This window comes from Aristolochia californica, unplaced genomic scaffold (genome assembly GCF_029961685.1).
Source record: "Aristolochia californica isolate CCGP_79_NKW_82.1479 unplaced genomic scaffold, dmAriCali1.0.hap1 SCAF_9, whole genome shotgun sequence".
In the NCBI taxonomy this organism is placed as follows: Eukaryota; Viridiplantae; Streptophyta; class Magnoliopsida; order Piperales; family Aristolochiaceae; genus Aristolochia; species Aristolochia californica.
Window position 1 is genome coordinate 2,801,544 of NW_027182290.1, and position 15,042 is coordinate 2,816,585.

The window sequence follows — 15,042 nt, forward strand, 5'->3', positions numbered from 1 at the left end:
ATCTCAAAAATACGATGTTCTACAGACTCCCTCTTAGTACTTTTTTGAGTGACCACATCATCCTCAACATCATCACCATTATCTGGCCAAGTTCCAAAACTTCTCATATGAGTTTTCTCTATTTCCTCTAATACATTATCAACTTCTTCAACCATATTTCTCTTGCACAAATGTAATAGTATCAGAATAGAGACCAGACTCTTTGTAACTTTGAAATACATCTTCAATATAAAGACAAGAAGATATTATAAGTTTTAGGTTTAGAAGACAAATATATAAGTGAAAGTGAGGAAGGCATTGCATTAAGTTGTAATAATAATATTAATATGTATAACGCTTGATACATATGCAATTGAAGATTTGAAGATTTTTTATTTATTTATACGGAATTTAAATTATATGCCAGAGCGAGTGTTTCTGTCTCATCGGAGGAGATGCTTCTCTGTTTTCGCCAGAAATGTAAGGATTCTGCAATTAATTATTTTCTTCCAACTTTAAATTTGATTTAAATCGAGATAAGAACAAAGTAGAAAAAATGGTGGGCCGGTAATTGGGTGACAGATGTACGGCTTTCTCCTTTCTGTTCATATATTTGAATAATCTTCGCGGTTCCGATTTTGTAACAGTGATTCATTTCTCCTCAAATTTGAATGTAGGGGGACTGAAAGGCCAAGATTTCCACGTGTATAAGGATTTTCATCCGAGAAAGCATTTGGGGAGTCACCTCATAAACGATTTACCACTTGGCAAAATTATATACATTTAATGGCAGGATTCCTTACCATACTTGCAGCCTAAACCTCTGGTTTTAGCGCGCCATTGTTAATCGTCTTCTTGCTTTCATCTGTACTGGACGAACTTTCCCTGGTAGGCTTTCGTCAGTTTTATTATTGATTCTGTGTTTTCTCGCTGTTTTTTTTATACATATATTTCTTTTCGCGTCTACTATGTTCGTTTTGTGGACGTAAATTAGTTTGTGTTTTAGGGTTTTCTCCTTTGTTCGTGCTGATTGCTTAGAAGGTTGTACTGCATGTATGAAGGGTTCCGGTCATGTTTATTTATATTTGCCTGAAATTTCGAGTTTTGGTATTGCGTGTCCTGTTCCTTTTATGGCATTGAAGTTGTATGTTGTATTGCTGTTTTCATCGGAACAATGATTCCTCAAACATCCGTTTGGTGAGAATTTTCCTTTAACGTAGTGACCGATCATTTAAGGTATCCGGGTTAAATTGCAATCGAGCACCAGTGTTGTTGGTCTCCTCAGACATGCTCCCTCATTATGTCCAATCTAAAGAACTAAGTCGTAATCTCCGAAGATGAATTTTTGTATGCATATTTCGATCATTAAACGATCAAACATGCGCAATTTATTGCATCCGTAAGTGATTAGAAGGGTGGAGGGTAAAGCAAGAATCAGAAGTAAAAGTGATGAGTCAATAAGTATTTGTAAGCGATTATTGAAATGCTGAGGATACAATTATGATTCGTTAGTGTTTTTACTCTTTGTTAAACTATCAATATGATGTTTTTTCTCTAAACAAGGAGTTTATTTGCTTGGTAGTTATAGACATTTGTTGACTGATGAATAGAGTTAAGAGAAAATAGTATTCAGAATGATCAGTAAGCCCAAGAATGATCCATTAAGCCCTGTGGCGTTATGTGAACAGAAAATTTTGGGTGAAGCTGCATAGGAGAGTGTACTACAGATGTCTAGTTTGCAAATAAAGGAACCTCCACATTTATGGGCCAGAAAGAAAATGGAGCAGGGTCAGTCAAGCGGATTAAAAAGCGTGGAAGACTCATGTGGGAAGAGCTGTTTTGATATAGGATGTGACAGAAATGAGAAACTTGTGGATGGAGGGATTGATCACCTCATGATTCTTGCACAGTCGGCTGAATTAGTAGAAGCACAGCACCATTTTTGTAGCTTGCACAAAAACAATCAAAGTTGTGAAGGTTTGTATTCCGATTCTTACAAGGTGTGATTGAGTAGTGTTGTAAAAAACTAAAGTACTTTTGAGTAGTTTGTGTATATGTGGAACTTTGTTCTGCAGACTTTCAAAGTGGACCCTGTGGACCCCGCTCGTGTGCACGATTTTAACGCCGATAACGAGTAGTGGATAAAAATTTTCACCTCTGGAACTATTTATTTTGATTGTCCATTTGTGCCTTTCATGAGGTTGCTCAGACTTCCTTGTGCATATAGATTTAGGCATTTGGTTCACGTAATCGACGTGGTTACTCAGATTTCTTTCTGCATATTGATTTGGGCCTTTACCGAGGGCACTTCCTTCTTAGCCTTTTGTGTTAGGGTTAGCAGCAAAAACCCTGTTCACGGTCTCATATGAAAAGATCTGAGAGAGGTTTATGCCAACCATCATATTAACTGATGCAAACCTCCTCCTTTTTCTGGATTTGGACCACTAGATAAGTATTAACTCGTGGAGTTGGGGTAATTTCATGCACAGAGGGCACAAATATGGGATGTCAGTTCTGATTACTCAGAATTTATTATGTTGAATGTGCTACTTGGTCTCATCCTCATATCCACAGCCTGATTATTTTTATGATAACATACCTGGCCTTTCTTACGTTGTGATTATGTTTAATATTGCACATCAAAGCAAATCGTACTGACAGGTGTGTCTTAGGTGATTGCTTAGAGTTGCTTCCCATGTTTGTTGTTAATTAATAGATAATGCAGTACATTGCTCTTTACTGACGGGAATCATTGGTCATTAGATGAGTTTCATTATGGTCAACAACAAACAACAAGACCATTGGAAGACGTTACCATTTTTGGAAAAGGTACTGCACGTCAACAAGGAAGGATTCGTCTGACTCAGCTTAGGCACTATGCTCGGTCCAAACATACTCATACGGCTGATGGGTTGCCCATGACATCCTCTGCAGATAGATTAGATTTTCCAAAAGTAGAACAGATTCATGGGCATGAAGTTGAAAGGGATTTGGAACATCAAGATCATGAAGGTAACTTCTTTCATTTGTACCATTTTAGGTCTAATGTGCTCCAATATAGTAATTGCTAATGCTCCTTGGGGTTATTTGGTTGCAGATCGTCTGTATAATTGTAACACCGGGGTGGAAGCAGAGGCGAATGTGAACCAAGCAAGTGTAAATGATCAATTTGTTCAAGGTGCTATTTTGGAGAGTAAGATTAAAGTTTAAATATTACTTGGCTTAGTTTTTAAAAATGACAAAAATCTTTTGTTCAATCGCTGCAGTGCCAAGACCATCAAGATATGGAATGGTCAATGACAAGCAGGTTCACAGTCCAAATATAGGGGTGTATGATTCATTTGATACTGGTGGGTGGTTGAAAACTGAGACAAATATTTTATTTTTTGCTTGCTTAAGTCTACAGTCTCTCAGCACTTAATTGACTATCTGGTTATTGAATCTCTTTATTGCAATGAAAGGTATGCGTGTCTGTTTATTGAAGCTCTTTATTGCAACAAAAAGTGGTTTTCGTTTTTGGAATGTTGATGACACATGCACACGAAAACTCATATCTGGCTGGGACTTGAACTCAAGACCTCACATTTGAAATCTACCCCACCCAGTGCTTGAACCAAAAGCCCAACCCAATCTTGAAACAAAAAATTGTCCGTGATTTTACTTTCGTTGTGCAGTTCCAACTGAATGGCATTCTCCTGAAAGAGTCTTAGGAACTCAAAGTGGACCAAATTTGTCAGCAGATAGACTGTAAATGCTCATCTGGTTAGTGTTAAATTTCAAACCACTATAGGAGGATTTAAAGCTAGTCTTTTATCACTCTTGTAGCAATCAACCTTGTTGAGTTGCCAAGTCAGGTTCAACCAGTTCTGTTGGGGTGGCCATCCAGTTTGACCCAGCTTTTTTCTAAACAAGACCTTGAAAACAGAAAGCAAAAATCAATAAAATGAACTTTGATGATTATTAGTTTATCTCATCCTAAAGACCAAACCTTTGATGTGGTCAGAGCATCTGGTTCTGGTTGAACCCATATTTCTAATGGACTTTTCCAGTTTTGCAACATCTGGTTAACTCGGTTCTTAACGATCCCTTTATGGGTCGTGATCCGGGTCCAACCAGTCCAACTTCTAAGCAAACAGTGTCCTAAAACAAATGGTAAAACCATTAAATGCTTCACTATATGTTGTTCTTTTTCCATTTCTGGATCCTTGATCATTGAATGTCTGATAATGGTGTAATACATTTGAAATACTATATTTGAACATGCACTTAAATTTATGTTTGTGATGGGTTACTCTAATGGACCATAGCATCTGATTTCTTGCAGGTCAAAGACAGAATGGACGACTTCTTCCAATTGATGAGCAACAACTGCACAAAAGAAAACATTTGCATGACACAGCAAGTCAAACACAACAAGAAGTAACTGGCGAAGGAAGAAAAGAACCACCGTTGGTTTACCCATCTTTCTTTAAATGTTATGTTTCGGATAGGGCTCAAGTCCTCAAGGAGAAGCAAAGAATTGCACGCCAAGTTAGGATACAAAGGAGGCAGAGAGGAAACAAACAAGAATGTGTACCTACGGAAAAAGCAATTTCACCAACACAAACAGAGAAGAAACGATTTCGTCCTATTGCACCACGCTTGTTTTGGTCTAATGATCATTTTATTGCACATCCAAGAGAACAGCAGAGAGCTTTTGAACCAAGTAAACGGTTTCAAGGTGAACATATGGTGACTAATGGTCAAGTAAAGCATGTTGGTGCTGAGCCACAATCCTGTGACACGGAGGAGCAGCAAATTCGTGCGACAGAGCATGGAGAACAGTTTGTTAACAAGCAAAGGGTATCCAAAAATTCCCATAAATGCTTAAACAGTAGCCAGGAGATTGGACTGAGTAATCTACAACCCAATGAAATATTTTCAGAAGTGCAGAGTAATTCACATCAAGCCAGTTATATGAAAAAATACCTCGCAGGTTCTTCTATTAAGTTAAATGAAGTACTCTTTTTAGCATTTTCTATATTTATTCACACATGTCTGCATCCTCGTGTTTTATCTAATAGTGCAATGTTTCTAATCCTCGATGATGACATATTCTTGCAGAAACACATGTTGAGAAAGAACACAATCCTTTGCGTGTGAAAGGAGGGGTGCGTTTAACTCATCTCAGATGCCAAGCACGAGTGAAGTATGTAGTAGAAAAAGGCAAAGGGTTGCTGCAATCCAATGGTGGCACAAAGATGGTGTGCGAATGAAAATACGAGTATTGTGCTTCAAACTGAGTGATCTCCTCATGATAAAACTTTAAACTAATTGTGGATTAGCCAAAATGTTTGTGTGCAGGTTTTGGTCGACTGAACTCCAATTCTGGGAGAAGACTGTCTAAAATTTTGTTTGCTCTTATTATCACAAACCGGGTTACTTTGGTGGCCTTCATAGGAAAGTTTTGGCCACTACTGAAACTTTGACTTGATATTTTCCTGAGGTGAGCAAGTTTTGCATCTTGGGTGAGTCTTGTTTTCTGTAGGTTGCCTTGGTTGAATTTTGCTTGAAATTGAATATTTGGTCACAAAAATTTCTGAGAAGAACTAAACATTTTGAAGTATAAGGATAGAGTGGGCCAAGGTCTGAAGATGACCATGGCTGTTGGTTAACTTCAACTAGCAAACTCTGTTAAGAAAGCCCTTTCTCATACTGAAGTTTCTTGCCTATTATCAACTCTCTTGGTTTTTATCATGTGGTAGGCTATGAAGTCATATAGAAGTGGTTTCAAAAGTTATGCAGGAAAACGCTTAGAATTAGCAGAAATGTTATCAGTCTTTTGTTATCTTGACTTGGTTGGCTGCTTTACAGAGAATGAGGGTAAGATATAAAACACCATGAGAGTGTCCAATGGAAAATGTTACAACTGAAGATTTCTCCATTTCCACCCTTCTCAGAGAAGAGGTAGGATTTCTTCTGAAGTGGGGCAATGAATAAGCAAACTCGTTTTCTAGTATTTTTGGGGATATATGAAAATTGCTGCAAACTTTATTATCACAAAATTTTGTCTAGTAAAAGTCAAAATTTCTACATCGTTAAATGTTTTAGGAAAATCTTTTGCAACTTTCATGTAAAATTTGAAAATTTCCATTTAAATCTACTTAAAGTTCAGTGAAATCAGCCTTTGAAGTTTTCTTAAAATAAAATCATTTGCTCGGACATTAATTATGTCCTTTAACCATTTAACCTAGTATCTATACCTATTTAGTTTGTTGGATATTTCTTATTTTTTATTTTTTGTAAAATTTTGCTTTTTCTTCTTCTTCTGTTTTCTACTTATTCTTCATCATTGATTGGACTTGGGAGAACAGGAATTTCTCCATATTTCATTTAGCAGTCCCTTCCACCTTCTGTGACGTTTCTTCTTCTTGTAAGCTGTAGTAAGGCTTAGGACGAGTCAAGAATCAAGATCTGCCATGAACAGACCACCATGAAATTCGTGACTTCTTTTATCTACTCCCCGAACTCCACTCTCACGCTGATGACAACCTCAACTCTCCCTCTCACTCCTCCGCTTCGTCTCGAGTCAAAGCCCAGCGGTTCGAATCCACGGCTACAGGGTTCTCCCCCGCTTTACCTGCGTCTCTTACCCAGATGCTCTTCTCTCAGAGAACTCAAGCAAATACACACTCCTCCCCTTCATCTCGAGTCAAAGCCCAGCGGTTCGAATCCGCGGCTACAGGGTTCTCCCCCGCTTTCCCTACTTCTCTTACCCAGATGCTCTTCTCTCAGAGAACTCAAGCAAATACATGCCACCGTTGTGAAGGCACAGCTCCAACACGATGCCGCTACCCTCACCAAGCTCATCACTGGCTGCGCTCGCAACCCTTTTTCGACAATGGAGTACGCCCAGCTGCTGTTCAACGAAATTGCCCAACCGGATTTGGTTCTCTTCAATACAATGTTCAAAGGTTATGCGCGGACCCATCGTCCGATTCGCGCCGTTTCCCTTTTTGGCGACATGCTCACGCTTGGTGTGTTACCTGATGATTACACATTTCCGTCTCTGCTCAAGGCGTGCACCAATGCGAAAGCGTTGGAAGAAGGGAAACGAGTGCATTGCCTCGTCGTCAAACTTGGGTTGCAGCAGAACATCTATATCTGCCCTACTCTCATTAATTTGTATGCTGAGTGTGGAGATATCAATGCGGCGCGTCGGCTTTTCGATGAAATGGGCACACGTTGTGTTGTTTCCTACAATGCTATGATTACGGGTTATGCGAAGAGCAGCCGTCCTAATGAGGCATTGACTTTGTTTCGAGAACTGCAAGCGCGGGATCTGAAGCCTACTGATGTCACAATGCTAAGTGTTCTATCCTCTTGTGCGCTGCTTGGGGCTCTGGAACTAGGCAAGTGGGTACACGAGTACATAAAGAAACATGGATTTGATAAGTATGTGAAGGTCAATACAGCTCTCATAGACATGTATGCCAAATGTGGGTGCTTGGAAGATGCGATATGCATCTTCGAGAAAATGGGTTCCAGAGATACTCAAGCTTGGTCTGCCATGATTGTAGCTTATGCGATATATGGGCAGGGCAACAGAGCCATTTCTCTGTTTGAAAAGATGATAAGGGAGGGAATTCGGCCTGATAACATCACATTCCTAGGCCTGTTATATGCTTGCAGTCACAACGGACTAGTGAAAGAAGGTCGCCGGTATTTCTGTAGCATGAGAAACCAATACGGCCTTGCTCCGTCGGTGAAGCACTATGGATGTATGGTGGATTTACTGGGTCGAGCAGGGCTCCTTGACGAGGCCTATGAGTTCATCGAAGGGTTACCCATCAAGCCTACAGCCATTCTTTGGCGAACCTTGTTGTCTGCTTGCAGTGTCCATGGGAATGCTGTTATGGGAAAGCTTGTGACAAAGAGGATTTTTGAGCTAGAAGACTCGCACGGCGGAGACTATGTGATCTTATCAAACATGTGTGCAGTTGATGGGCAATGGGAAGATGTGAATGATATAAGGAAACTGATGAGAGACAGAGGTGTTACGAAGGTACCTGGTTGTAGCTCAATAGAAGTAGACAATGTGGTGCATGAATTCTTCGCTGGAGATGGAACGCATCCACAGTCTGTTGAATTGCATTTAATGCTTGATGAATTGGTAAAACAACTGAAGCTAGTCGGCTATGTCCCCAAAACTTCCTTGGTGTTTCACCCGGATATGACAGAAGAGATGAAAGAAGTTAGTCTGAGATATCACAGTGAAAAGCTGGCTATAGCTTTTGGGCTTATAAACACTCCTCCTGGAACAACTATTCGTGTTGTGAAGAACCTTCGAGTTTGTGCTGATTGCCACTCTGCCTCCAAGCTTATATCAATGATCTTCAACAGAGAAATCATTCTCAGAGACCTAAATCGTTTTCATCATTTCAAGGGCGGCTCTTGCTCCTGTGGGGAGTACTGGTAGCACAGCTATTCCAAATGTAAACTAGTATTCCATTCAAGATTATTATTTTTTCTTTATAGATGGAAAGAGTTTATAAAACCATATATAAACTCACTTAACTTTTATATTGTTTTTGCAAATCTATGATTTTTATAATTCAAAAGTTGTTTATCATTATTGGGTATGTATGCAAAGGAAAAAATATTATTATCCTGCAAACGAGAAGCTCCGCAAATAGTCAAAAAGGTGCAGTACAAGTTTGAACCAGAGAACAGAGAGCAGTCGTGCATGCCCGCGTAACGTAACAAGTTCGCTATGAAAATTTAGAAAGGCGAAGTCATGCCATCTGGCGCGAGACATGTCTGTAGTCGCTGCCCATCGTTTCCAACTCCATTTCTCCTTTGTTTCTCAGCTCTGCCGAAACCCAGCATTTAACCTTCAACTTAGTCTCCGTTACCTTCGCTTTTCTCGCCCTCTTGTGGCTCAGGCATATCAACCGAAGCAACTATTAAATCAAAGCGAGCACTCTTGTGTTGATGAAATTGAAATTGTCGACCAGATACAATCATGTATATCGAAGACCGGTCTCAAACAGATACCTGCCTCATTCAGGGCACAGCTGTGCTCATCAAGTTCTTATCCCAGAGTATCAAGCTAGACATGAATTACTCTCTCCGAGTTTTCTCGCAAATTTCAGAACCCAATATGTCCGTGTGTAATGCCATTTTAAAAGAATACTCTCAGAGCGCTTCTCCTGAAGATGCCTTCCACTTCTACAAACTGATGAAACGTCTAGGAATTCGTCCGAGCCCCTTCTCTGCGTCTTTTGTTATCAAAGCCTGTAATCGTATGCAGTCAGTAACTGGAGCAAGACAAATGCATACGGCCATTTTACGTGATGGGCAGCAGTACGATTCTTTGTTACTCACTTCATTAATGGATTTGTATGCCAGCAGCGGGAGTGGTAAAGAAGCTTGCATACTGTTTGATGAAATTCCCTATAGAGATACAATCGCCTGGAATGTGTTGATTTCTTGCTATACACGTGATTGTAGGACACGTGATGCGTTAGGTCTGTTTGAGGCAATGCAGGCCCCTCCTCACGGTTGTGAACCAGATGATGTCACATGTTTGCTGATTATCCAGGCTTGTAGTCACTTGGGTGCCCTAAGGTTTGCAGAACAGATCCATAGTTACATCAACAAACAGGGTTATGCTAATCATTTACATCTATGTAATTCGCTTATTGATATGTACTCTAAATGTGGATGCTTGGATAAGGCTTACGGAGTGTTCAAGGAGATGGATATGAGAAATGTGGTGACGTGGAGTGCAGTGATATCTGGTTTAGCAATGAATGGTTATGGGAGGGAAGCCATAAAGGCATTTAAGGAGATGCGGCAAATGGGCGTCTTGCCTGATGATCAGACATTTACCGGAGTTCTTTCAGCTTGCAGTCACAGTGCACTTGTTCACGAAGGTTTGGAGTTTTTTTATCTTATGAGGTCTGAGTTTGGTATAGTCCCAAACATTCACCATTATGGTTGTATGGTTGATCTTTTAGGTCGTGCAGGCTTGCTCGATCGGGCATACAGTCTTATCAGGTCAATGGTGGCTAAGCCTGATGCCACAATCTGGCGTACCTTACTTGGGGCTTGTAGAATTCATGGCCATGTTGCACTAGGAGAGCGTGTCATTGGCCATTTGATTGAGCTAAAAGCACAAGAAGCAGGGGACTATGTTTTATTAATAAATATTTATGCTTCTGCTGGGAACTGGGACAAGGTGGCAGAAGTTAGGAGGTTTATGAAGGACAAACAAATTCAAACTGAACCTGGATGTAGTACTATTGAGGTGAAAGGAAAAATCCATGAATTTGTGGTGGATGATGATAATCATCCACGAAAGAAGGAAATCTACAAAATGCTAGTTGAGATTGAGAGTCAACTAAAAATTGCAGGTTATGTTGCAAATGTGGCGGCTGAGTTGCACAAAGCAGAGATTGTGCAGAAGGAGAGTGCCCTTTCTTATCATAGTGAGAAGCTGGCAATGGCTTTTGGTATTCTTGCTACTCCTCCTGGAACAACTCTCAGAATTGCTAAGAACCTACGCACTTGTGTGGATTGCCACACTTTTGCAAAGGTTCTATCAAGTGTTTATAATCGAACTGTAATTGTTAGAGACCGAACCCGATTCCATCATTTTCAGGATGGGTCATGTTCCTGTAAAGATTATTGGTAGTATTTTTTAAGCTATGAGAACAAAGGAGAGATGCAACATTGCTATCGAACATCTGCTTTCAAATAACTGACCTTTTTTTATCTATTTCATTTTCAGAAGGTCAATGTTATCAGGAAGGCAATGATCACAGACCTGTAGCAAACTATTCTGTAACTTTTACATACAATGTGCAAGACTGATCATCTATGTCCTACAACTGCTTGTTTACATTGAACTACAGAAGTTCTTTTTTTTTGTAAACTTTACAACCATGTCTCAAGCTGTTATCAACTCCCGAACAGTAGTACTGTTCTTGTCCAATGGAATGTCAGTAAACTCGGACAAAATTGATCTGAACTCATCTCCTGTCAGCGTTTCTTTTTCCACCAATACCTCCACGAGCTTATCAATGGCAGCCCTATTATTCTTTATGTGGGTTTTTGCAATTTCATATGCTTTGTCTATTATTGCCTTCACTGCTCTGTCTATATCTTCTGCAAGTTTTTCTGACATGTTATTTCTTGCTAGCATCCTCAGTACCACATCACTGCTCTGTGCCATCGGTTCTATCAGTGCCCACGGTCCAATCTCAGACATCCCAAATGTAGTAACCATCTAGCCAGAAGAAAAGCTACGGTCAGCAAATTGCTTTACATAAAAAGGTCAGTAGTAACTTCGAAGCTGTAAGTCTACTTGAAATTACCTGTCTTGCTATCTGAGTGATCTGCTGCAAATCCCCAGCTGCACCAGTGGTAGCTTCTGATTCTCCAAATATTACCTCTTCAGCTGCTCGACCTCCAAGACCTCCAACTATTCTAGCAAAAATCTGCTGCTGAGAAACAAGACTAGGGTCTTCGCCCGGCATGAACCAGGTGAGCCCTCGGGCTTGCCCTCGAGGAATGAGAGTTACTTTCTGCACTGGGTCATGTCCTGTAACCAAAAGACTATTTAGCAAACTTAACATCAATGTACTCAGTTACCTTAAGTAGGAAAGAACGATAAAAAAACTTACGCGCAAACTGCATGTCCAATCTCATGATAAGCCACCAAAATTTTGCTCTTTCCATCAGTCATCTTGGTGCCCTCCATTCCAGCTACAATTCTATCAATGGAATCATCTATTTCTTTTAATGTTATTGTATGCTTGCCTCTTCTACCAGCAAGAATGGCGGCTTCATTCATGAGGTTTGCAAGATCAGCACCACTGAAGCCAGATGTTCTCATGGCAATAACAGTAAGTGAGACCTCTTTGTCCAACTTTTTGTTTTTGCTGTGGACTTGCAGGATTTCTTCTCTCCCCCTCAGATCAGGCAACCCAACAGTAATCTGTTAACAAAATTGAAGAAATTCTTGCCATGAGCATTCAGTTGACAAGACGATCCTTTTTAGCTTTATGTAAAGCTGTTAAATACCACTTAAAAGAGAACCCAAGTTCATACCTGTCTATCAAACCTTCCTGGCCGGAGCAAAGCTGAATCAAGTATTTCCGGGCGGTTTGTAGCGGCTATAACAATCACTCCACTGTTTCCACTGAACCCATCCATTTCTGTTAGCAACTGATTCAGTGTTTGTTCTCTCTCATCATTTCCCCCTCCTATTCCAGTTCCCCTCTGCCTTCCCACTGCATCTATCTCATCAATAAACACCAAACATGGAGAATTTGCTTTTGCTTTGTTAAACAGATCTCTTACTCTGGATGCACCCACACCCACAAACATCTCAATGAACTCTGAACCAGAGAGAGAGAAGAAGGGTACACCTGCTTCCCCAGCGATGGCCTTAGCCAGCAGGGTTTTCCCTGTCCCAGGTGGACCAACCAGTAACACCCCTTTAGGGATTCTTGCTCCAACTGCAGCAAATTTTTCAGGGGTCTTCAGAAACTCGACGATCTCCTGAAAATCCAGCTTGGCTTCATCCACTCCAGCTACATCATCGAAGGTGATACCAGTGTTGGGTTCCATCTTAAATTTTGCTATGCTCCTGTTGAAATTTGAAACAGCAGTTAGTACAACTACTGCAAACCGTAAGTCTTTTATGACAATTTTAATTATTGAAATCTTTACCTCCCTAAACCAAAAGGCAAGCTGGGTCCTCCTCCAGGAGCGTTGTTCATGGACGCTCTCAGAAACAAAGAGCCAAGCAGAATCAAAGGGAATGCCAGGTTGCCCAACAAATCGAGAACAGCAGCTGTCATATTGATCTCCATCGGATGAGCAGCAAAATCCACATCTTTCTCTTTGAGTTTCCTCAGCAACTCCTCAGGCAATCCTGGCAATTGTATCTTGACTCTCTGGATTTTGTTGAGAGCGGGATTAAAAATTTCAGCTACGGCAACGGTCCCATTCTCAAACAAGTCTACTTTTCTCACAGCTCCTTCTTCCAGATACTGCAAGAATCTCGAGTAGGACAATCTACTGGAAACAGAATCTTGCGGGCTCTCTGGTTCAGCTCTGGCAGGTTGAATCCAAGACAAACCAGCTCCTGCAAGGCCCATACCAGTAGATTTCAGGAGCTTTCTTCTGCTGTAAGTAACATCAGATGCTGTTCTCTGAACTGAGTTTTCTCTGCCAGCAATTTTTGGGACATTTTGCTTCGAAATGTCCTGGGTTCTGCTGGAGACGGGGCAGTGAGAAACTGTTAGAGATACAGCAGAAGCCATGAACTTGTTTCACTAGAGGGACTTGAAGAGCTCTTCAATGATATCTTGTGCAAAGGGAGGGTGGTAAATTCATTCGAGCAATTGAAGTCAGTGAAGCAGTAGGGAGGGAAAGTTTAAATAGTTGTAGACTCGGAATTGAAATCCTTCCAGAATAAAGAAACTGGACTTTGAAACTGTATCAGTATCTTTCTTGAAGGGTCCAGAGGAAAACCTATAGAATCTGAGAAGATCAGTATCTTTCTTGAAGGGTCCAGAGGAAAACCTATAGAATATGGACAAGCAAACTGAGAAGAAGTTTTGTTTATAAATACCATCAAAGAATTTTTTTGCAATTTGGGCCAGACAAGTGGAGGTTTTAGGATTACTGCAACAGGATCTTTGGTGGGATCAACGATGGATTATCTGTCTTTGTAAGGGAAATTGATGGAACCGAGTTGAAGACGAGAGCCACTCGTTTAATTTGTGGCCGAGTTAATTAAGGCCCTCATGGGTTAAACAAATGGCAGAAGTGTTGTGAATTGTGATCCCTACTAGAACCTCTTAGTTTTCTCTAGAAGGATGTACAAAACAAGGTTCAAGGTGTTCAATGTTATTACAATTAAGCTAAGAAATGTGATGTAACATCTTTGAATTAGTCTCAAGGATTGTCTACATTGAGAAGCCATAGACTTAAGACTTATTCATTATTCAAATTTGTTTGGGCACTTTAGACCACAATGGTGATACTTGTCATATTATACTTTGTAACATTCATGTGACTTGCCCAGCTTGTCTTTTCACTTTTGTTGGCTCATGATAGACCAAGAAGGCATTAAAAAAGTGTGTAGTTGGATTATGTAAATGAAGAGGTTATAATAATGTTGCTTGCACTTTTCAAAACATTTGCACCCAACATAATATGTTTGCCACCATAGTGTATTTGATGGCAATTATACTAGTCTAGCCTCCAATAGTTTTTACTCTATTGCTACCAAGTTAATCTCTCACAATTATCATATCTTGCTTATCATGAATGGTTATAATAACCATGAATTCATGACTCAAAACCCAATTCGGCCCTCGTTAAATCCGATTTGGGTCAATTCGATTAGTTAAAGGAGATTCATAGAAAATACAAGGGCCAAAAATTCGATAAGTTAAACCCGACTCGCCCCCTCTCGAATTTGGTTTCATTTGATGAGTTAAAGGGGAGATTCATAGAAAATACAAGGGCCAAAATTCGATAAGTTAAACCTGACTGTTACAATTTGATTAGTGAAATCAAATTGGTAAATGAAATTTTTTTCTCTAAAAATGAGTTGTTGGTAGCTCATGAGAGAACCATCCAAATCCCAACCAAAATTGCTTAAGTTATTATTGTAGCTTAGCAAGCACATCAAGTTTCACCTACCACCTAACAAACTAATAAAAAACTCCGATATGATTGTCCTTGTTCTTGGGAGGTGGTTAATCAAGGGATCTCAATCTCTCTAGATCGATATTCATCGATTATAATCATGGTTTTTCGACCCAAAACTTACCAATCAGTTGGGGTCAAATGCATCCCTTCTAGCTCTAGCTTTGGATATGGTGACCTTACTTAACTAGGATACACCACCTCTTTTTTTTTTTTTTTTTTTTATGGGAGGGGGATTTTCATTTTGGGTCATAAAACCTTGATTATAATTTGTGATTAGACTAAGTTTAGGGGGGAGGATTCAGGTTTAATGTTTGTCTACAATCATAAGGTGTAGTGTTCACTTTTGAT

General features: G+C 40.1%; 4 protein-coding genes across 4 annotated transcripts; 3 read left to right on the forward strand and 1 right to left on the reverse strand.

The window, feature by feature from the left end:
* Positions 1–437: 437 nt before the first annotated feature.
* LOC137942079 (uncharacterized) lies at positions 438–6,366 on the forward strand. The gene is made up of 10 exons (XM_068787759.1): positions 438–459; positions 657–867; positions 1,668–1,956; positions 2,743–2,991; positions 3,077–3,157; positions 3,246–3,329; positions 4,304–4,954; positions 5,083–5,222; positions 5,323–5,925; positions 6,333–6,366. The coding sequence occupies exons 3-9, from the start codon at positions 1,707–1,709 to the stop codon at positions 5,335–5,337; spliced, it is 1,470 nt and encodes a 489-aa protein (XP_068643860.1). The 5' UTR covers positions 438–459; positions 657–867; positions 1,668–1,706; the 3' UTR covers positions 5,338–5,925; positions 6,333–6,366.
* On the forward strand, positions 6,283–8,633 carry LOC137942078 (pentatricopeptide repeat-containing protein At2g02980, chloroplastic). Its single transcript, XM_068787758.1, has one exon. The coding sequence runs from the start codon at positions 6,452–6,454 to the stop codon at positions 8,435–8,437; it is 1,986 nt and encodes a 661-aa protein (XP_068643859.1). The 5' UTR covers positions 6,283–6,451; the 3' UTR covers positions 8,438–8,633.
* Positions 8,634–8,775: 142 nt separating this feature from the next.
* On the forward strand, positions 8,776–10,714 carry LOC137942106 (pentatricopeptide repeat-containing protein At3g47530). The gene has a single exon (XM_068787789.1). The coding sequence runs from the start codon at positions 8,984–8,986 to the stop codon at positions 10,655–10,657; it is 1,674 nt and encodes a 557-aa protein (XP_068643890.1). The 5' UTR covers positions 8,776–8,983; the 3' UTR covers positions 10,658–10,714.
* Positions 10,715–10,912: 198 nt separating this feature from the next.
* LOC137941772 (ATP-dependent zinc metalloprotease FTSH 6, chloroplastic) lies at positions 10,913–13,295 on the reverse strand. The gene is made up of 5 exons (XM_068787348.1): positions 12,700–13,295; positions 12,076–12,616; positions 11,649–11,962; positions 11,340–11,580; positions 10,913–11,251 (listed from the first exon to the last, which is right to left on the reverse strand). The coding sequence occupies exons 1-5, from the start codon at positions 13,293–13,295 to the stop codon at positions 10,913–10,915; spliced, it is 2,031 nt and encodes a 676-aa protein (XP_068643449.1).
* Between the last annotated feature and the right edge of the window lie 1,747 nt (positions 13,296–15,042).